This window comes from Corvus hawaiiensis, chromosome 9 (genome assembly GCF_020740725.1).
Source record: "Corvus hawaiiensis isolate bCorHaw1 chromosome 9, bCorHaw1.pri.cur, whole genome shotgun sequence".
NCBI classification, from domain to species: Eukaryota; Metazoa; Chordata; class Aves; order Passeriformes; family Corvidae; genus Corvus; species Corvus hawaiiensis.
This window is the reverse complement of record NC_063221.1, coordinates 25801774-25824613: the sequence shown is the minus strand read 5'-3', so window position 1 is coordinate 25824613 and position 22840 is coordinate 25801774. Positions and strand designations below refer to the sequence as shown.

At 42.0% G+C, this 22840-nt stretch overlaps 1 protein-coding gene across 2 annotated transcripts in view; it reads left to right on the top strand.

Annotated features, from left to right (window-relative positions):
- The window catches only part of LOC125330262 (BEN domain-containing protein 5), an 888500-nt gene that overhangs the window by 776631 nt on the left and 89029 nt on the right, over positions 1-22840 (top strand). For both annotated transcript variants that reach the window (XM_048313226.1, XM_048313225.1), the window contains exon 10: positions 15916-16068. In XM_048313226.1, the coding sequence (XP_048169183.1) occupies positions 15916-16068 (153 nt within the window). The remainder of the gene's footprint in view (positions 1-15915; positions 16069-22840) is intronic.

Here is a 22840-nt window from a genome sequence, read left to right as displayed (position 1 = left end):
TGAAATTGTTCTTTAAGGCAAAGACAAGTTTATGCAGCCATTCCTAGTCTTTCACAGGGTGAAGGCCCTTTAATTTCCATTCTTTTTGTTCTTTTTCCTTTCCCGTTATGCGCGCACACACACAAAAACTCAGGAGTACATCATGAGCCGAGTTGTATTTTCTGTTTATTGCCACCAGGTTAATAACAGTAATGGTGCGAGGAGAAAATGAAGTGTTATGTAAAATCCTGCATTGCAGATTTTGGTGCTGATGCAAAGAGCTCAATAAAGTGTAACACTTTAATCATGGAGATAAAAATCACACAGCAGCTTCACAGTCTTCCAAGATGCAGAGCCTTAAGACAAAATAGAAGCAGGAGAGAAAGAGAAACCAACAATATTATTGAGTCCCAGAAAACTTAGGCAAGAAAAAGAGCCCGCTTTCTTTCCCTTTGATGCTTTGATTCAGTCTTTGTATTCATAAGATAAAAAACTGAAAAAACGTCTGCATATTAATTTCCTGGTATTAGAGAGTAAAATGCTACAGCTTTATACACATCCCAGTGTCATTTACTGGCACCTGGAGAGCCCTCAAAAAGAAAGCAAAAAACACCCTCACCACAAAGAACAAAACCTATCAACCAGAAAAGAAAAAAAAAAAGAAAAAAAAAAGAAGAAAAGAAAGAAAAAGACAACACCCAGGACATGGTATGATGATATGTATTGGTTTTTCCAGGTAGGTGAGCAGCCCAGCACAGTTTTAGCTATGGTGGTTTGAGTACAAATTCATCTTGCTGGCACAGAAGAGGAATTGGGTTTGGATGGTGCTTTGCTTCTCTTCACTGTTACTGTCCTTTATGTCTCTGCTTCCCAGCTGCAGATTAAGATTGTAATGTCAAATTACTGCACATAAAGCTGTAGGTTGTTGGCTTGCAGGGCTATTTTGGGTTAGGTGGGGGAAGAGTTATGTGAAGAAGATCTCTCCTGTACAGGGAAATTTGTGGATGTAAAGACATGGAGTACTCTGCTAAAAAGCTGGGACAGTGCTAAGGACTGTGTATCTTCAGGGTGGACCACTTTCCATGAGGGACCTGACTGCAGTTGTGTGTTGAGTTTATTCTTCTTTGAATAGTATTTCTAAAAGGCCTTGTCAACATGAATTGGTTATTGAAAAGAATACAAGAATATTTTTTGTTGCAACAATCACAAAAAATTTGGAAATACCTTGTTTAAATAAAAATGCTTCAGGTAACTCAGAGAAGTGTCACATAGACTCATTGACCACCCAGCCACCTCAGAAGATGCTTCTTCACAGCAGAGAAGCCAATCCAGGGAAGTTATGTATTCAGCATGAGATGTAATTCTGCTTTAGTTGGTCCCTGGCCCTTTGGGATCTTGGAGTTGCCATACCTTGGGGAAGCAAAGCAGCAGCTGAGCCCTGTTCAGTCCTCAGCAGGATGAGCAGGAGGAAGGGGGTCAGTATTTTAGCTTTACTGGCCCCATTCTGTCCCAAAGCTCACACATCTGCAGCCAGTTAGCACTGCCTGTTTCAATCTATTGCACAGCTCTGCCCTTGGTTAGGATTCAAGGTTAATTCAAGGGCATGCTAATTCTTGCTGGGGCTTGATGGTAACCCAGAAGGTTTAATGTTTCCACCAGCTGTGATAACCATGTGCTGAAGTTTGGGACCACTGATTGAAAAACTCCTACAGAGGCAGAGTCAGGAGTATGTATTAGTGGCCTTTGGTATCTGATAAACTCTGTCATCACTGCTTACCTATGATATGCCCGTCATAAAGGGTGCCTGATTACATGGCTGGCTTAAGCCAGAGAACATGAAAGCTGACATTTCATATTACTTCATATCCTCTTGTCCAGCTGAGCTCACTTGTGTGGAATTAACAGATGTCAGATTTGGATGTTGTGGGCATGGATGCCACAAGAAATGTGTAAATAAACCAACTCTTGTGTAGTATTGTTAGAACAGGTCATGGTAGTAAATGGTGAAGAAAGAGAATGTTTCATTGCATGCTGTAATATTTTTAGGAGAACTCAGGAATGAATCAAGCTGGTATCACTTGGAGGCTAAAATCTTATCCTAAGGGTTACCTGAAGTAAAAAGCCTCCTTCTTTTTTCCAGTGATAAGTCTGTGTCCATGGACAGCATCTGTCTCCCCACATTCATTACAGCAGCTGTGGTAATGGCATAGTGATCTCAGCACTAACTTAAAGGTCTGCTTGATATTTGGGGTGAAGGACACTGGCCGACAGGGATGGACACAGCAGTAGAGAGGTGAGTTTGGGAAAGGAAGCATTGCTCCTCTATTTCTTGTGCAGACTCCTCAGACTATTTTGATTAGTACCACATGGATACCAGTCAAGTCAGTGCTCCAGATACAACCAGATACTCCCAGATGCTCCTGATTGTTTGAGGAACAAACTGAGACACAGGTTCTTAATGTGTTGTGATGTCTGTCCTGCTGGCTCAATTAAAATCCTTTTAATCTCAGGATAAGGCTTAAATTCAGAATCAATTGCTCTAACACTTTCCCTTCTCTTGTATTTTTATGTATTTAATGCCTTTAAGTAGGGAACTGCTAGAAAATCTGACAGCATTTGTTGCTGGAACAATGGATTCTTGCACAGTTTGTGAGAGTAAAAGGCAGAGGGTAAAAGGCAGAGGGACCAATGAGATGATGGGTGAACATCAGAATACATGTCCCAGTAGGAATGTGATTGGGATAGCTTCTGGTCCTGGGAGTCTAGAAACGCTGTTTGCAACTTTAAAAAGAGTGAGTCAGTAATTTCCTAGTTCTGGGTATGGAGCGATAGTGCTTTTGCCTCCCAGGCATTTAGATTTTCAGTCTGTGCTTTTTCCAAACAGTTGTTACTATTTCCTCTGCTTTTAAAATTGGTTTTGGGTTTTTTTGGGTTGGTTTTGTTTGTTTGCTTGTTTGTTTTTTGGCAGAGGGGGAGGTTGTTGCGGTTTTCCTTCGTTTGTTGGTGGGGTTTTGTGTATGCATTTCACTCAATATAAGACATGAGAAACTGTTAAAAGCAGTCAAAATCAGACCCTAGAAGGGGCTGGTTGGATCTGTGGTTAACACTTGTTTTAAAAAACATGAGGCTAGCTTTTTGCCTGTGTGTTCTTTTAACACTTTTGATCAGGTCTATGTTAGCAAAAGCCAGAGAGGAGAAATTCATCCCAGAATTGAATGAGCTGCTACTACACCTTTGCATGGACTAAGATGGTATTATCTGAGCACGTTACTTGTACTTGTTTGATAGACTCCATGCTTAATATCAGTACTTATTTTCCTGGCCAGGAAGTAAACAAGAAAAAAGAAAAGAAAAAAAAAATCAAAGGAAGGTAATTGGTAGCAAGCTCTAAGGGTCATCACAGTATTCGCCTCCACTTTGATATTTTACAATGGCTTTAATGCTGTGCAATTATGGACTTGTTTAAAGTCTTCTCATTTTCTCTTACAAGCAGACCACCTCACATTTTAAACATCTGCAGTAGTTCCAGCAATGAAACCAGGGCTATTGTAGCACTGAAATCTCTAAAATTGCAGTGATTTTCGGTTGGATAGTGATCCACTGTACATCTGGAAATGTAGATGTTTCCCTCAGGGAGCTGTATTTGGCATAATTTCCTCCTTGAGAACAGGACACAATGGGATCACAGCTTCTCCTGGTCTCAGCTGTTGAGCAAATCCATGTCAGGCCTAGTAGCCAGTGCTCTTTTCCCCTTGATCAGCTGGGCTTTGGTCTTTGCCGAGTTGAACATTTTTCACTAAATGAATAGCTCTCAAAATGCAAAGTTCACCTGTTATCCTTCCATTTAGGAAAATTGAGAGTTTTTAATCTTTTCTACTCTGCATTCAAGAGATGAGAGAGAGAGAAAAAAAACCAGCTAAATGCTTCTATTTAAATGTAAATTTTGACTTTTCAAGTCTGACAAAGTAGGGTGTTTGTTTTTATAAACAATATATATATATATAAATAAAAGCCATGGAAGTGATAGAACTAAACCATGCTCTTGTTGATATTTTTCCCACATAGTAATTTTTGCTCTCATCGTGTTGCATACTTTTTTTTTGTTGTTTCTTTTTGCTTCAAAACTAATTTTGCTGTGAGAACTAGAACAGAAGATCATTAGGAAGAAATACTCTGGCACTGGCTTGTGCAGAGAAAACATGCCATCTGCCTAATGTGCTTCATCTTGTGTCAGTCTAAGCTGTGTTGTTTGGGTTTAACATGCCAGTCACCAGCCTAGAAAGAGTGCAGCCACACATCCCAGCCAGGGCTCCAAATCCTTCCTGCTTTTCAGGGACTACACTCCTTAAGATATAGGCCACAAAATTTTGGACAGAAGATGTATCACCTATCATGAGGGTCCAAGGGGCATTTGTGCAAGGCACAGAAGTAGTTCGGTTTATATTTTTCAGCCTTCATCATGCCACAGTCTAAGAGGCAAAAGTAAAGACTCAGCCTCAAAGTGGGTTTTTTGGAGGGTCTGGCTGGTGCACCATCAGTGGCCAGGTTCAGGTATAGGATCACCTTCCTTAGCAGATGTTTCTTCTTCCAGTCACAGCAACCTTTTCTGACAGATGAATGGTGCAGGTCTGAGCTGGGTGAATGTAGCTGCTCCTATCTTGTTACACAGTGCGTAATAAAGACTTCAGCTTATTTTTTTTATTAAGAAAAGACGTTGGCAGACAGCTTTAAATGTCTGCCTAAGGACAAAACAAACTGAGTTTTGTAGATAGCTGGGGTTTTTTTTCCTTAATAAATAAATAAATGGAAAGATTTTTATGTTGATAATAAAAATAACTAATGCAGAGCTTCTTCCACTAGTGCCTGGAGACATGGACAGATGTGGGATTTTGAAGGTATAAAGAATTGAAATCTGTTGGCAGGTAGTTGCTATAAAAATGCCTATCCTTCCTGCTTCTTATTACAGACCAATATTCAGCAAATGAAGAGTCTCTGAGAAAGTTAATGATGACAGGATCAGGTTCCAACCGTCAGAGATAGCAGCAACCCCCTTCCTTCAAAGAAATCCAAAGTTAAAGTACAGCTCCGGACTTTCTCCGGCTCACAATGTGGTGTGTGGGAGTGTGGAGGGGAGGAAACTGTCAGGGAAACTATGGAAAAACACAGCAAGTTCACCAAAATTTTGCTTTGCCCATGAGTTGTCTGCCAAAGTTTTGTGCAAGACTTTGACTGTGCTGCTGTTGTGTGGAGTTGGTTTTTCCCTTGCTGCATGGCCTGTGGTTGGAATAAGAGGGCAAGCCTTGTTTTATCACTTTTGTCTTCCTGATTCTCTTCCCCAGTCCACTGCAGAGGGAGTGAATGGCTCTGTGGGGCTTATCTGCCTGGGAGGGTTAAATCACAATATTGTTCACAATGCTCAACCTGAAAACCATCAGTGATGGTGCAACTTTCAGAGAGCAAAGATGAAATGTTGATCTGATATATTCAAAGTTCAGAGAAAATTCCTTTGTTGTCCATTACGGACAGCTGTAACAGATACAGAGGAGAAGGAGGAAAACAAGTTTAAAATACTTGTAACTTAAAGATGCATTTTTACACACAGACATCTGTACAAAGGTATGTATATACACACATAGAGGAAAAAGCATGCAGAAACTGCCTAAATCTCTAAGACAGCCATTGGTCATGTGGGTCAGCTGCTGCTGTCTAGAGTGGGAAATATCCTTCTGAGTCTGCCATACCTTTGTTTAGTAATGCCCTGGTGGGTCCTCTTGAGATTGTCACTTATTTCCTACAGCACTGTGCTGAATCTTGTGTCCCTGATGTTCTGCGAGAACTGAATATCCTTTCTGTTGGAAATAGTTAAAAATCGTGGTCCCCAGGATGTGCTTGCAGGGGAGACATTGTCTTTGAGATGTTTTTACTCTACATAGACGCACAGATACCTGTCCTGCTGTTTGGTCTGAAAGGAAGAGCACAAGGTGGCATCGCCTGCACCAATACCACAGGACCACAGAATGGTTTGGCTTGAAAGAGACCTTAAAAATCATCTAATTCCAATATCCTGCCATAGGCAGGGACACCTGCCATTGGACCAGGCTGCTCAAGGCCCCATCCAACCTGGCCTTGAACATTCCCAGGGCAACCTGTGCCAGGGCCTTATCACCCTCACAGCAAAGAATTTTTTCCTAATACCTAATCAAAACCTGCCTTCTTTAAGTTTGAGCCATTCCCCCTTGTCCTTGCACTACATGTACTTGTGAAAAGTCCCTCTCCAGCTTTTGTGTCACCCTAGTGAGGTACTGGAAGGTGCTGTAAGGCCTCCCTGGAGCCTTCCCTTCTTCAGGCTGAGCAACCCCAGCTCTCTCAGCCTCTCCTTATAGGAGAGGTTCTCCATCTCTCTGAGCATCTTCATGATCTCCTCTGGACTTGCTCTGGCAGTTCTGTGTCATTTTATGTTGGGGGGCCCAGAACTGGACAGAGCACTCCAGGTGGAGTCTCAAGAGCAGGGTAGTGGGGAAGAATCACCTTCCTTGACTGCTGGCCACACTGCTTTTGGTGCAGCCCAGGACACCTATTGGCCAAGTATGAGTAGGGGAATGTTGGAGAAATAAAGTTTCAGATACAACTGATGCTGATAAAATGCCCTGCAAAAGGCATGATATGTTGTGCTTTCAGCTGTAATGGCAGACCCTTCCAAAATGTCCATTAAATTTTAGCTTTTATAGCACTGTGCAGACAATAAATACTGCTAGATGTAAAGCTCAGAGAAAACATCCCACAGTTTGGTACAAAATGTTGTGCTGAGCTGTCTCTGAGGAGGACAAACCCAAGAAAACCTGTTCTTCCCAACTGTGGATGAATCATGGGTCAGCAAGAAAATGCCAGGTCAGTTCTGGTTTGTATTTGCATGCTTTCCCTCCCCTCAGCATTTTTATGTCTGCTGTATAGTCCCTAACCTCTTTTGGTGTCCTTGTGTTCCTGTTTATCAGCTTTCACTTTTATCTCTTCCTCGGATGTTCTTGCTGCTCGTCCTGAGTACAAGGAAGGAAAAGAAAGGCTCAGCTTGCAAAGGAACAGAATAATGACCATGGACAGCTTCTGCCTGTGGCAAGGCTGTGCCAGGAGGGTGAGCAGAAAGAGCTGTTTTGGTTTTCAGCTGTCAGTCCCTGATAGAGCATGTGCACAATGTCCATCCACAGCCTTCCTGTCTTCTCAGGCAAGTGGATGGCCAGCAAACCTTTGAATGACACATTTAGTGTTGTTTCCTTCCACCTGACTGAGGAGGTTTGCAGTTTCCATCCAGGTGTGGGTTTTCATTTCTTACTCCACACAGATCTACGTAAAATAAAAGCAACTCTTACAGGTCTTCTAATAGGTCCAACTGATCCAATATTCTGGTATGTTCTGAGTAAGTGGGAAAAGACACTCAGGGGCCTGTTTAAAATATTTTCCATCTGCAAAATGGGTGCCATGGACTGATCCAGACTGCACTGGAAAAGGGTGAGGCTCCACAACATCTCTAGTACATTGATGACATCCCTGTGTGGGGGAACACAGCACCTTTACCTTTGATGTCCTGCTTGTGGTTCTCCATGTTTTAGGGCTTGTTGAGCTGAAAGCTTTAAAAGGAGTAGGACCTACCTTAGAGTAATTTGTCTCATCTCTTTTTAGAGAAGAGTTTCAACTGTAGAAACACACATACTCACCACCAATCAACACTGTACCTTTTTAGAAACTGCAGAAATCTCATTCTGCAGCATAAATTAAAGTGTAATTGGAAAATTAGAACAGTGATGCTGCATCAAACCCAAGGTCTATTTGGCTCAGAATCTTATTGCATATGCTAAGGGATAGACTAAGAAGAGAGCAAGACTTCTGATAATGTGTAATTTGGGGATAGACTAAGAAGAGAGCAAGACTTCTGATAATGTGTAATTTGGGGATTTTCTGCTCAAGAAGTTGTGTTCACTGCTTTGAGTGTAATAACAGAATTTTTCTTTGAATTTATCTAATTGATCTTTCTGCTCACCTGTGTTTTGGCCAAAATCTGGTGGCAGTGAGTTCTGCAGTATAAGCTAATTTAACAAACACTTCATTTTTTTTGCCTTTGGTCTTCTGCCTGCTGACTTTATATTCCGCCAGCTGCTACTTATTTAGTAAGAAATAGTGAATAATGATAGATATTATTTGAGAGACTACAGAAACTGGTAGTTAAATAGTTTGATTTACCTACACACAATTTGTCCAACTGCAAGAGTTCCTAGGAAATTAGGGGACAGGGAGCCATAACTCCTAGCCATTGTTTTTAGTCCACCACTCTTTGCCTTTGTAATTAGAGGAGAGGCAGGCAATGTCTTTGGGCCTTATTTATGTACTTGTAAAGTCTGTGTTCCTTGGTCCGAGGGTTCTGCAGAGGTATAATTAAAAGTTAGTGGTAAAGCACAAAGCTATTAATACTGCTATGAAGTGAATAGTTGAACAGGAATTTTTGACCTTAATATAGTTGCAGGCATATAAGCAGAAATTAATGATGCCTGAAGACATTAAATGACTTGTGTATTGTCACACAGCAAGCAAGTGACTGTCTAAGGAACAGCACCAAGGCGTGCTAAAACCTTCAGTACAGTTACTGGGAGCATTTCAGCTGAGAGAACCTTCAGAACCAGAGCAGAGCTAAATTTAATTACCCAGTGAAAACATGGTCATGTAGATATTTCTGTTTCATAACCTAATTTTCTTGCTTTAATTATAAGAGAATAAGTACAGTTACTGCCTCAGCTTCTCTCTGGCGTTCCTTTACTCTCCCTTTCCCTCTTGCTTTCTTTTATTCATTCATTCTCTTTTATAGTAGGATTTCTTCCCTCTTCTAAAAAGATGTTGATTCTTTTGCCACAAATCTCCTCTGTATTTTCTGAAGAGCCCTCTTTCTGTAGAGCCAGTGCTGTTCAGTAGCAGAGAAGTGAGCAAGGTAGGATTTCTAAAGCTCGTTCTGTGGATCACCTGGTGGGGACACACAAGTGGTGTTTGAGATGGGCAGAGGCAAGTGAGACCAGCAAAGCTTGGGGTGAGGTAATGCCCCAAGACCCTGCTCAGTCCCACTCCTTTATTCTAATAATTCAGGCAAGGAATGATTTCAGAACTCGGGAAGGTCAAAAAACAACGGTGCTGAGTGTATGTGCATGTTTGCTTCTATATGAGGGACAGAGAAGGAGGAGACAGAACAAGGACTGTCCTCCTTCAGACTCACACTTCTGGTTTTGGCTTGAGGTCAGACCCTAAATCCATAAGAGTGTATTTTCATAATCATTTAGGGTAAAAATTATACAAGAATTGTCCATACAGCTGAGCCAAAAGTCTTGTCTAAACTTGATCTGGGCCTTAACATTGTCCCTTTGGCACCTCTCTAATTTAATATGCATTTGAACAGAAGTGGCTTCTCGACAGAGCCTTTCACCTCTAGGTCACCCTTTCAAATCCAATTCAGGCCTGTCATGACCAAATGTTGCTGCCATCTGACGGCTCTTCTGTGTCCTGTGTGAATTGCTGGCTTCGGTCCAGGGGCTGGTGGACAGGTGCCTGAATTGCACAAACTGCCAGAGCTGACACTAACTGGACATCTCTGCAGAGGGGTCAAAGAGTGAATCAGCCCAGATGAATTAACACTTAACTTGTACACACTGTGATGCTTTATATCTTCAAAGTGCTTTACAAACGTCAGTCCTCAGGAGGTGGTGTTATCTGCACTGGCAGGTGAGAGAAGCAAGCAGATAACGAGACAGGATCAGAATATGCATGTTTCTGACCTCCCACTCTGAGGCCAGGACTGAGTTTAGCTCCTTGCGGGGTGACTGATGGGCACACCAGAGTAGGATTCAAGCTCCTGTTCTTCTGTGGATAAAAGCATTCCTTACCTTTTAAGACAGGCAGGAAAGTAGTACTGATGGGCATTCTATCCTTTTCCTGAACCAGAGACCAACAGAGGTCTCTTCTCCATCCACTTTGAGGCACTAGGGAGTCATGCCAGGTTATTCCTACCATCAAGAGGTATCATTATTTAGACTGAGAACTTGCCATGAAACAGGGTTGGTAAATAGTTGCTTTGGAATAGCAATTGTGTTGGAGTGGTTCATTCTGAGAGACAACAGCTCATGCAATATCATTGAAATGTTCTGAGAAAAATGCTTGGAGTGTTAGGAAGAATTGCTGGAAGGTCATGCAGAGTTAGTGGCACATCAGAGTTTGCAATTTGCTTCTGCAGGGACACTTAAAAGACATTGTCAGACTGTAAAGGTGTCCACAGAAAAAGCAAAATTGGCTTCATATCAGTGAGAGCAAGAGTGGTTCTAAACTGGCATGTTCCTTTCTCTGGAAGCAAGATGAGGAAACCTTTCTTTCTTAAGGTTTTTAAAAATAGTAATGCCTTTTCCTACTATTAATTTCTTGTGTAAATAATTGCTGTTGTTGCCATGGTGTTTACAAAGGTGAATGAGCAGGTGGTCTGTGAGATGATGAATGGAAGGAGAAAGATGTTGTCCCTATGGTTACAAAAGGGGAGTGGTATAAATCTGAAATAGTGCCTCTATTAAGGTGTGGCTTGCATTGTCTGAAAAACCCAGGATGATTCTGTAGGACTAACTTGTCAGAGGTTATAAAGGATGGCAGAGGAAAATGTGGAAGTATTTAATGCTTTTTTGGGGTGGCAGGGGAAATATGGGGAGAGGGTAGAGGTAAGAAAAGTAGTTTGGGTAAAATTCATCTTACCAGGCATCCAAATCCAGGCATTTCAAGGGAAGTTTGAAAATATGTGCTATATCCAGTTTGAATTCCACCTCACGTTCCCTCGGACAGTCAGAGGAGACAAGTGCCCCACATGCCCAAAGAGCGATTCAAGGCACTGGGCAGAATTCAGTCGGGCTGAAAGGGGAAGGAGTGGTGCTTTGTAGCTGAATGCAGACTGCTGGCCATGTGATGCTGAATGGTAGGTTTTCCTTTATTTTCCATAGGAGCACATTGTGCTCCTGTGTTTTCTGGTGCCACCACTGTAAGCGTGGCCAAAATAACTCATCCTGAGGTAACGATGTGTGTATGTCAAAAGGGATGTCTTGGAGACCTGTGCAGAATTCTCTTTTGGGAGATCCTTTTGAGGAATTTTTCTTCTGAGAGATACCTGAGGAAGCATCAAAGAGCCATTCTTCTGGGAATTTCTGAATGTCTTCCAAACGAAAAGGGGCAAACTCTTTCTGCTGAGAGAGCTGTTGAATGTCCATTTGCTGCAAACAGTGGTTTAGTAGCAAGAGCACAAAGTGTGCCTGGAGGCTGTTCCCTTCCTTGCAACAAATGACAAGCCCTGGTTTTAGCAGCTGGTATAAAACATTGCAAGGAGTTTACCCCATCCCCTATATGAAACATTGGAGTGGGGAAGGCTTTTGGATGCGCCTCTCTCTAAACCAATTGCTATGCCCAAGAATTAATAAAATCCATATTGAAGTGACAGCTGGTGGACAGAGCTGGCTTCTTCCTGCATCACTTGTCTCTCTAGTGGCTCATGTTCTGGGCTCAATGCACATTTATGCTTTTATTACGGCGTTTATTGACTTCTATTTATTTATTTATTAAACCTCTGTTTTCTTAAGAATCATAATTGCACTGTTCAAAATCTAAGTTTGGTCATACCAGCACTAGCTATTAACATAGTTCTTTCCTTTTACTCTTTAATTACTGACCTTCCAAAGGCATTCAGTGAAGGAAATGAAAATGAAGGCAGGTGAGAATATATATTCTCCAAACTTTATGTGGCATCATGAACTACCTTCTGTACTACTTTAACTATCTCCTCTCTTGACAATGGGAGTTCCTTTTTCTTAATTCATGATTTCTTTCATTTTCTCCACCCCCTAAATTATATGTACATTTCTCAAGCTGACAGAAACTTCAGACTGACTCAGTCGAGCAGTGGAAAGTGAGTGTCACAAAGATAGGGATTCAAATGAACTTTAGAACAGAAAATCGTTTGCCTGTTTATTTATACTGGGTTTATATGGTAAGTGGCAAGAAGAGATAAAAACCACTCTTTTCAAGGAAGAGAATGTTGTTTTCCAAAGAAGTGGGGTTCAATCATTGACTCTGTCAGTCTAGTAAGTGATTTCTGTTTTGAGACACAGAGAAGAGAATGACCAAATCTGCCTTTGTTTTCTGGAACTCTGTAACCTGGGTCATCCAGGTAATTACAGCTTTACTTAAGAAACGCTGTGAGAGAGGAAAACTCTGCCATTGCTTGTAAGCACAAAGAAAAGACACTTGAGAGAATTAAATTGCATGATGACTTTTATAAGGCATCTGAATCGTTTTGCATTCCACCTCTAAAGCAGAAGATGATGAGTTTAATATCATATTGTAGGATGTAACTGGTAAGTCTCTCAGAAGGCAGCTGTGGCACCCAGAGATATTTGAGCCTAGTTTTTCATTATTTTCTGCATAAAGGCTGAAGCAATTGTGACTATGAGGCTTTGAATCACCTCTGAATTTATTCCCACTCTCACTCGCAGGTGCTGCAGCAAGAGAAGCCCTAATGGGGGTGGGTTGTGCTGTGTAGATACTGGCAGATACCCCTGGGGTATGGCAGCAGATAGCCGTGGGTTAAGTGTGTTTGCATGTGCTCATGTAAATGCAAACATACATTTATTTACTTCATTCTCCCACTAAAGTTCTCCTACCTCCAAGAGCAACAATTTCAGAAGGTGACCTCTCTGCTGACTTTGCTGAAATTGCCATCAGTAGGTGACATTATATATTTTATAACATGTTAATTCTGTGATCCTGCCTGAATTGCTGGAGATCAGTAATTATGTCAAAATCTTCCAGAGAACCTCAACTGAAATATAAAACTTTATTCCTTGCTTAAATTTGTTGTGTGGCAGTGGGGGAAACAGTTCCTACATGTAAAGCACCTATGAATATGTATGACTCTAAAGAGGGAGAAGAAATACCAACCATTATTGTTCAGGAGCATAGCATAATTCTTGTGAAGCTTGTGTGCAAACAAGTTGTCTACTACTTGAGGCACGAGGTGGCAACCCTTTAATGTCACAGAGACTGGGCTGTTATTGTCCATTTTAAGGCCAAAATAGCTTTGTGTCTGGGAATAAAGGGACTTTTTCCATTAGGAACTCATGTGTTATATCAACAATGCACTGAATTATTTTGTTCTGTAATGGAGAATGCTCAACGTGTTTCCCTTTGATAAAGTAATGAATGTGAGGAAGAGAAATGTGAAATACTGAAATGCTGTTCGGCTCACAGCCGTGTCTGGAAGTAGTACAACTAACCAGCAATGTTAAAAAACATGCTGAATAGGATGGGCAGTTGCAAGTTTGGACTGAATTTAGTGCACAGGAATATGTGAAATAGAGCTTTTTATATGTTCAGTGGGAGGATAAAGAACAAAGACCAGAAAAAAACCCAGTCAAATAATTATTGAGGGCTAACGTAAGAAATTACTTTTTAAATACCTTGAAATGAATGACTGGAAAAATGTTTTTGAACCCTTGTTTGAGTGATGAGTTACCTGTTTAATGTCATGGCTGCCAAATAAGAGATCTGGAAGCTTAATCTTCAGGTGAATGTGACATCTGTGAAGGACACTCTTCCCTCACAGATAACCATTGCAACCAGATTATTTGAAAATAGTTTTGATGAACAAAAAAAATATCTTCAAAGAAATTTCAGCGCACCAGGAGACTTTCTAATATTCTCTGTGACACTTCTACCAACATTTTTTTTGAGTGAGGATCCTAGGAGAGCTTAGAAAATACTCCAGGGACGCTGTGTTAGACTGGATAACTTGATAATTGAATACGAAGCTGAGGCTCAGGTCACTCATGTTCTGCAGGTGAATTTCTTGCTGGATAGCCTATGGAAAATTATCTTAGTAATCTGTGCCTCTGCATCTCTGTTTGTGGCCACCTTCTTCTGGAAACAGCTTGAAAACTATAAAGTACACTATGACACACCACAAATCCTGCAGTTTACACCAGCAGTTTTATTTGTGTTAAGTCACAAATTATTCTAGTCTATTGTTATATATCTCCCTGTGCTTCTCAATTACTTTATGTTAGTAACTATGCTCCTATAAAGAATTCTGTCTGGTTGTTCTAAAATAAGTATGACTTAGGTCACTGACTTCTGTGTGAAGGACATTCATGCTTTACAAATACCCAGTTTAACTAGATTATCTGCTCACTTCATCAAATCACTGTTTTGAGACTCTACAACATGTTCTGTTTTATGGTGATATGCCAGTGTGCATCTGATCTCATCAAATTCTGTTTGTGATGGGGAAATTATCTCATGAAAATAGTATTACTTAATCTTGGTTTTAATTTCTGTTTACTTGGAGAGGAAGAAAATCCTGTGTGGTGTTTCATGCTGTCAATGCTAATCTTTCTCCTCAGTGCTGTATCTCCAAATAGCAGATGTGTGCTTTATTGTAGGGCTGGTCCTCCATAGCACAGCAGAATGTTTTGGCAGAAGAAAACAATTTATTGTATTAGAGTCAAACACAATCAAATGTTCCCTTCCCTATGAAGCGTGGTCAGATATTGATATTGCATTAGCTAACATTTTAACATAGCAGAGGCTTAATAAGGTACATTATTACTCTCTCTAGGCTGTTTAATTAAACTAAACAGTGGCTGTGTATTATACATTGGTTTTCTGCCAGGGGAAGGTAAATCTGTATTATATTAGTGTCGCATGCCAAATGATGTTCTCCCTTCATCAGAGATTCTGTAGAAGAGCTGACACTGCTGTCACATGAGCTGCATAATCCAGCCTGCCTTCCACTGGACTGTCCCATAGCTCAGTATGCTCCACCAGCCCAAGCAAGCTTTGTGTGTAGGAGAGGCTTGTGGCTGCAGAGCTTCATGTTGTATTTCAGTACAGGGATAAGCATCATCAGCATCATGCTGCCAACAGAGCTCTTCCCCATCCCTCTGTTGAGGCAGGGACATCTGAGCTCTGGGCACCAGGATGGCTCCAATGGCCCCATGCTGGCCAGGTGACAGGGGCGGGCTTGTCACATCATTTGTTCAGGTCTGGAAGTTGTAAGGATTTGGAGAAATTGGGTAATCCAGTGGCATCTGCTCTGGTATCACTCTTTAGTGCTGGACAGTGCCACCCACTGCTGCTGATGGTGCTGTATGCAGTGATCCAGGTGAACATTCCCTCTTTCCCACTTATGCCATGGGAAGGGTATGGGAGAGCAGGCACCTCTCTGCTATGGGGTCCTGCTGTCTTCTTTTAAAGCAGGAGTTGGTGCAGAATCCTGTAGGGAGCTACAGGCAGAGAGGCCTTCCAGGCACTTGCTTGGGAGAGTTGTTCTGTTGAGTTATGCTAGAAAGCAGAGGAAGACAAAACATTTGCAGTATTTCTCCTTATACGCAGAAATAAACTGCACAGGAAATACTGGTGTCTTTTTTACACAATTTTGAGCCCGTTTCACCTGGCAGAAGGGAACATCTGCATAATTCAATGCAGAACTGTGCAGTGATGGCAAAACTTTGCCCAAATAATCGTGCTCTAGAAGTAGAAGGTGCATATTTTTATCACTGGCAGTAAGCCCTGTGATGCTGTTCACAGTGAACGGTAATGTTGTGGCTCTGCTTTTCACAGTGTCCTGTGTAAAATGTTCCAATATTCTCAAAAAAAGCTAAAGAAACATCTGTCATGGTCCTTTGTTGTATTTCACATGCCCCCACAGGGAGGCAGGGATGGTTGGCTGCATCACAGTGAGATCTTTAGCGTGGCTCCCTGATGCTGGCACCATGGATGGGTTCAAGAATGGCAGGATTGGATTTATGGCAGGCTTCACCTGCATAACTCAGTTATGATTTATCTCATGCTGAATGTTTTGTTGTCGTTGTTTTCCCTCTACAGAAGATTAACCTGGAGTTCTATATTGACATCCATGCCCACTCCACCATGATGAATGGCTTCATGTATGGGAACATCTTTGAAGACGAGGAAAGATTTCAGCGACAGGCTATTTTTCCCAAGCTACTCTGCCAGAATGCTGAAGACTTCTCTTATGTAAGTCATGTGTTTCTTAATTAATTTTTTCCTAGTTTTCCTTTTTTTTTCCCTTTATGATAAATCTCTGGCTTCATTCGATTGAGTGAATTTTATTTCAGTATGAATAAAAGGCTACTTAAAAATTTTATTATTAGCTACCATCTTCCCTCTTATACTTACGTTATCCAGCAGTGGTAAGTTGTGATCTTATTCATGTTCTTGGATACACCAACACAAACAGGTTCTTTGTCTTCTGTATATTAGCCCTTGGTTCTGAATTACTGAAACACCCTGTTTTTCTCAGATCTTTTGTCTTTTGAACAACTGGATCCACTTTATTGTTCCATTGTTTATATTAATTTGTCAAAGTTTTTACTTGTACACTCTAAATAATAATATGCTAGCAAATAGAAACAAAATTAATTAGCTTTCAAGAAAAGGGTAGAAAGGTTAGATAACCTTTGTTGGAAGTTGTGGCGAAGGGAATGTATGCTTTTGAAATTTTTTGATATTACCATAGAAAACTGTTCTGCAAGAAGATTTACAGCTGTCCAATACTTACAACTTGGAGCTTGGGAAAGAGGAAGCTGGGTTCCAGGAACAGCCTGTTCTTACCCAAGGAGACCTCAGTGATTGAGTTTCTGGTCTGCACCTGGTTGTTTCAAAAGCACATTACAGATAAGGGGCATTCACAGATCACAGCAATGAAAACCTGCAACTGATAGGAGTTGAGAGATTCTGTGCTTGAGCGTGGGATTTCTCTCTGCTACTGTGGGAGATTAGGAATTCCTCTTAGCACAAGCCTTGGTTGACGAAGGGAAAATCTTTGAGAAGATGATGGAGGAAATAGAAGCCAATAGCTAAATAAACAGCACATCTCGCTTTTGACTCTCTAGCCCAGAGTTCCACCTAGGTGCTACTGGCACTGGGTACATTCAGCTTCCCCCTGACATCTTGTTGGTCTCTTGAGGCTGGAAGCTCTTCCCCTGCTATCTGTCCAGGCCATTCTTCCTAGGGCAGCTGTGCAGATGAAAGTGTTGGAAAAGGGACAGCCACGAAGTGTCTGACAGGTGTGAAGTGACTACATGTCCCCAAATAGGAAGGTCTGTTTTCTTGTTTCCAGCTCCAACCATGTGTGTTATGTGACTGGTTGGAAATATCAGGTGAAGAGAGGAAGGGAATCCAAAATCGGGGGGAAAAATGTGCTGAAGACTTAAAATAGTGTATGTAAATATGCCCTATTGCCCACTCAAAGGGAAGGGGGGAAGTGCATCATTAACATTACCAGGCTGGTGTTTGAAAGTGTGGGAATGGACCACTGTTGTTACTAATTAATTTTCCAAAGCTTCAGGAGGTCTCATTTACATTGTATGCTGCTGCGGCCATTTGTTGGGATTATAATACTTCAACAGCAGCACTTCAAGTGAAAACTGGCGGCTGCATGAAGTGTTGTCCATAATTGACTAGCTCCATGTCTTCACACAGCACAGAGACAATGTTCCATTATGTTATCCATTGACAGTATCATTGAAAAGATTACTCTCCTTAAAGCATCTGTCAACCTTGATTGATTTACAAGGGACAAAGCACTGAAAAGATTTGAAGTGCGGGTACAATTTTTGCCACCGTTTAGCATACATAATGGTTCTCCTTTGATGTCAAAAGCTCATCTTCTATTAATAATGCAGAGGGATTTTGAATGCAGGCTACTTGTATGGAGTTCCACACTAATAACCTACTTGCTGTGAAATGGGATTCACTTTGGAGAAGCAGTCATTTGGGTTTTACATGTTCGGAATGAATCCCAACTCAAAGGGATTTCTTTCAGTGCTCTGCATGATTGCAGCTGAGCCCGGCACGGGTTAGGGAAAGCAGGCAAATCCTAGTCTGCTCCTCCAGCCGAGAATCTGGCAGGAATCACGCAGCCAGATGCAAAAGAGCATGAACAACAAGCCTAAGATGATGCGATCAAATGCCTTGTGCCGTTTTGTCTGGCAACCTTCTATTAATATACTTCAGAGTGCATTTCATGCCTGGGCTGCTTTCTTCACCTGTCATTTCCAATAGGCCTTTTTATTTAAATGACAGCATCCAAGGGAGATTGGTGATTAGAGTAGGGGATGGATAGGGGATTTGTACCCACACGCCTGTTGTAGGACCAAAGGAGAGTCACTCAGTGTCTCTGTGCCTTATCTGCTAGGAAAAACACTTGACCCACAGCTCTCTGGAAGGCTGACTGTGGTTCGCAGGCATAAGTTGTGAAAGGGACCAGAAATTCCTCATTTTTACATGACTTCAGGAACACAGGCCTGCCTTTGGCTTAGCTGTCAGCATGTGAAGAGGAAAGTGAAAGAAGAGCTAGGGTGTTTTGCTCACACATAAATACATGAGACATTCTTAGGCAGCTGCCTGGGCAAAAGGGACAAAATCTATAAGGAAAACATTTTATATTTTCAATGTTTAAGAAGGATATTTTTAAACACTGGGGAGTAAATATAATCCATATGAAAGCTCTAGCAGTGAAAGCTGACAAGCTCTTTTGAAAAGCTGACTCATTGGGTTTTAGGAGCAGCTGTTGACACCATGTCTGAGTGCATTACACATCAGCCACGGCTTGGAGTAGTTGCAGTTTTTGTAGGGATGTTCTTCATTTGACCTTTCTTGTTTGGCAGAGTGGATTAATCATAAGGACCAGACACAAGCATTTGAGCATTTCAAGAACCTGCTAGTCTTAGGGGTGGCTAATTTTGACCTTTGTGACAGTATGAGAGGAGACCATCTGTTCTCTCTGGTTCATTTAAAGGAAACAACTGCAGCCGATCTTGGGTGGCTTTATCACTTTGCAAAGATTGCTTTCCTTTGCAGTTAAAGATCAGCCAAGAGGCACTTGGCCTGATCTGGTCAGTTTGGTTTTTTCTTTCCTTTGGACTCTGAACTGGTGGCACTTGGGATACATTTGAATTCTCATGTCATTTTCTTGTATTTGACCTCCCAGCAGAGAAGCTTCCTTAGAAACACTGTTTGACCTTTGTGTGCCAGGGTTAGCCAAAGGCCCTGATACCAGCTTGGGGTCCCATTATGTTGGGCACTGGTAACTGCTGAGAAAGTCCACAACCCCAAGAGCTTCCAATCATGCTGAAAAAGACATAGAAAGTGGGTGAGAAGTTATTTGCTTGAAGAAATTGGAGAATAAAACTTGGATGTCCTAAGTGACAGACTTGTTTCTTTGTCATCAGTTCCCCGTTTTATATCATGCTCACACTCAAGAATGAAGTTTCTAGACAACAATCCACCCAGTTTCCTTTAGGGAAGCATGTTGTTAACCCCAGTGCCATAATGCTGTGACCTAAAACATGTTTTAGAGACTATCATTGTCTCAGCAATATGAGAAGATGCAGATATGGAATGATTTGCACTAGCACTTTTTGTGGTGGTTTTTCATTCGGTGGTTTGTTTTTTGTTCAGATATCAAACAGAGAGCAATGAAGAAAAATACTTTAATCTCTTTCTATTTTCTGCTGCCTTTCTTTGATCCACAATCTCCAGGTCTGCTGTTCTCATTTTCACAGCTACCCCCCACCCAAGCTTTCTTAGGGAAGACGTGTTTGTTCCAGCAAACCTCCTCTCATCTACCTATGGCAGCCACTCTGGGCTGTTATGATTTACCCTGGCTGAATACCTCCCTCTGAAGGCAGTTGTGGTGCAAGTGCCTGAGGCAGTAATACAAACATTGAAGGATCAAATCCCAGTAATCTGTTCTGAAACAACAAAAAACCAGCTTGTGTTGCACATGGCTGGACAGGGAAGAGGAAGCAGTAAGAAAGTTGCCTGCAATTTATCCTGAAGTAAAATCATACTCAGTGGTGTCAGCACTTCCTAAGTGCCTCTCTGCTGTTTTGGTGAAAAAAGACTCTTGTCCCAGAAAGGCAAAAGCTGCTGTGTTCAGGTAGGTTTTGTTAACATCATGCAAGCTTAACAGATCTACTCAGAAATCTCTTAAAACCTGAGCACAACAAATGATCCTGCCTCCCTTTTTGTAGTCTTGTACCAAGGCATATCCAGGAAGACAAATATAGCTATTATATGCTTTAGCACCCCTCTGGGATGCATTTCTGCTTGCTGCCTCTTGGACGTGTTGCTCCATAAATTTATTTATTTATTTATTTGTTTGTTTGTTTATTCTGGAGGCTGGGTGAGCCAAGACAGGAAATGTGTTTCTGGTGGCACAGGGAACAGACTGTAAAGTCTGTCCTTCTGAGTGTTACAGGCTTTGGTCTCACAAGAACTCTGCCTTTTGGAGAGTCTCAGTGAAATGAAATTGTTCCATTATGTTGTGCTGCACTAGTTCACCCCTCGTTGTATACTGAGGATTGAATTTGTATTGCAAAGAAAAGAAAAAGGAGACGGGGGAAGTGTTGGAACAAATGGATTTCCTTTCAGTACCTTCTTGCCTTGTTGTTTGTGCATATAGGAGTTGACAGTACCTTCTCCATCCCCACGCAGGCAGAAATTTAGAATGTACACAGAAGAAACAAGTTTTCATAGCAATTTTATGGTGTATTTTCAAAGATCATCATTACTCTTACCTAATGTCAACAGCCTCCCAGAGCAGCAGCAATGAAAGGAACTGCTGTAGATTCTCCTGCAAGCTTCCTCTCCTGCAGAGCACCACAAATTCCCTCAGCTGGGACAAACTGTGCTGGGAAGGAAGGGCAGGAAGCTGGTTAAGAACTGGACACCTGTCCCCCTGGAAGGATATCTTTTTGGGTATTACCTTTTTAACCACATGATATTTTAACATATGTAGAATACAGGTCTGGATCAGAGAACTGTCCTGGAGCAGTGAGGGAGCCAAGAAGGAATGTGAGCAATGGGAAGCATTGGGTTGCTCTGGGAGCAGCAATCTGTCCCTCCTTAGGAAGGTTTTGATCCCCTGATTTAGGCCTCCAAGTGAGAAGAACTTCTCTTTGCCACAGAGCAAAGCACTTTTTTCTGCAGACTATTCAAAGCAACTGGGTGCATGATGGCTGTATTTTCCTTTTTGCTTCTCATTGTCCTAGTTTTCTGTCATTTGTATAAATGATTATGAAAGCACTCCCAGGAGACCGTGCTCACGCTCATGAAAGTATTGTAAAGAGAAGCATTGCAGGCTATTGCTGGAGGCTATTTTATTGTATATTTTGAGGAAACGTCTCGTTTTCTACTGACAAATGGAGAAAGTGAGAACTCCAGGGACCTGAGTTATTTTCTAAACAGTGTGATTATTCTATAGGGCTTAGACTAGGAAATGCCACCATTGGCATCTTTGGGGGAGGATGTGCTCTGAGAAGCAGAGGCTGCTATTAGCAAAAAAAAATGGGGGAAGAGCAGACCTTTTCTTCCTTATTAACCTGAAGCACTTTCAGATCCCCTCTTTGTGTATATCACTGGTCACAGCTTGGGTTGGCTCTTAAAAGGGAGATAAGTTCCAGGCTAACTCTGGTTAATGGGTGACAGGATAATGTTTGAGTGGGTGACATTGTCACTTGCAGTTAAGCAAACTTCTGGTGATGGGGTGATGCAGACTCACTAAGGGAGGAGCTGAGAAGACCTGAGGAAGGATGTTTTGGGATACAGCACACTCTTCGTGTGTGTGCCCAGAATGGCAGATCCAGTAGCAAAGAACTCTGACTTAGGTTTGCTTTCAGGATGGGGTAGAATCTGCCTCCTCCTCTTGTTTTATCCAAGTAGGCTGTGATGGGCTACCCAGCTCTGTGGGGAAGCCCTTGTCGGGCTCTCTGAAGGTCTCAGGCAATGCCACCTTGCTTTGTTTGGCTGCAGGTGTTGTCTAAGGAGCTCTCTCAGAAGAGCTGCTGGTTTGATTTGGATTCCAGTCGTGTTAGCTGCTGTGCTAAAGCCAGTGAGCTCAATAAACAACTTCAGAGCTGTAGCACCCGGGGAGGTGGGAGCCAGGAGCACAATCAGTTTCGGTGCACGTGGGGAAGGGTTCTGGGGAATGTGAAATGTGGGGACAAATCTCTGCACTGGTGCTGCCAGTGTAACTGGTGCAAGGTGCAGACACCTCCATCAGTCCTGGAGCTGTAGAGCAGGGCATGGATAGTAATGAGCAGTAAAAAGTGCAGCTATTGTACTTCTCGCAGGTGAACAGCTGAAACCCTGAAGCATGAAAGCCAGTTACTTTTCTAGCTGCGGAATTTCTTAAAAAAAGAGAACTAATTTGGTACTTTTGGTCTTGAGGCATAAACTGAGAGCTTATAAAGCTCTCTCCTTCCAACCTCTCTGCTAATGACCATGCAAATATGTGTTTTTATCAGGAAACTTAAGCAGGCATGACTGAAAGACACTTGGGAGGGGGAAAGATCTGGTGTTCCTTCACTGCACATTAGAGGGAAAATGAAGCCCCTCAGGGAGCAAATGTGTGTGTTGTGACAATGTACCTTTAAACTGCTATTTCTCTGAGGAGATTTGCAGTTTAAAGCCTGAGAATGTGGTGCTAGGCAGGTTGTGTTCATGTTACTCCTACAACAGTGATGCTACTTCTAAGAAAGGGTGGTTGCTCTCTGCTTTCCACTGAGCAGGAGGAAGAAGGCAAAAAGAGGGAGTAGAATGGTTAAAAATCTCTTAGGACTTGAGGCTGTTTGGCCTTCAAGTTTCAGTTTTAGGCATTCTCACATTCTAGGAGCAGGTCAAACTGTTCCAGATCTCCTCTGCATGCCTCTCCTCAGATTTCTGCAAAACAAACTCGGTATCAGAGAATGTTCCCCAGCTAAACCCAAATTTTGCTGCCCAT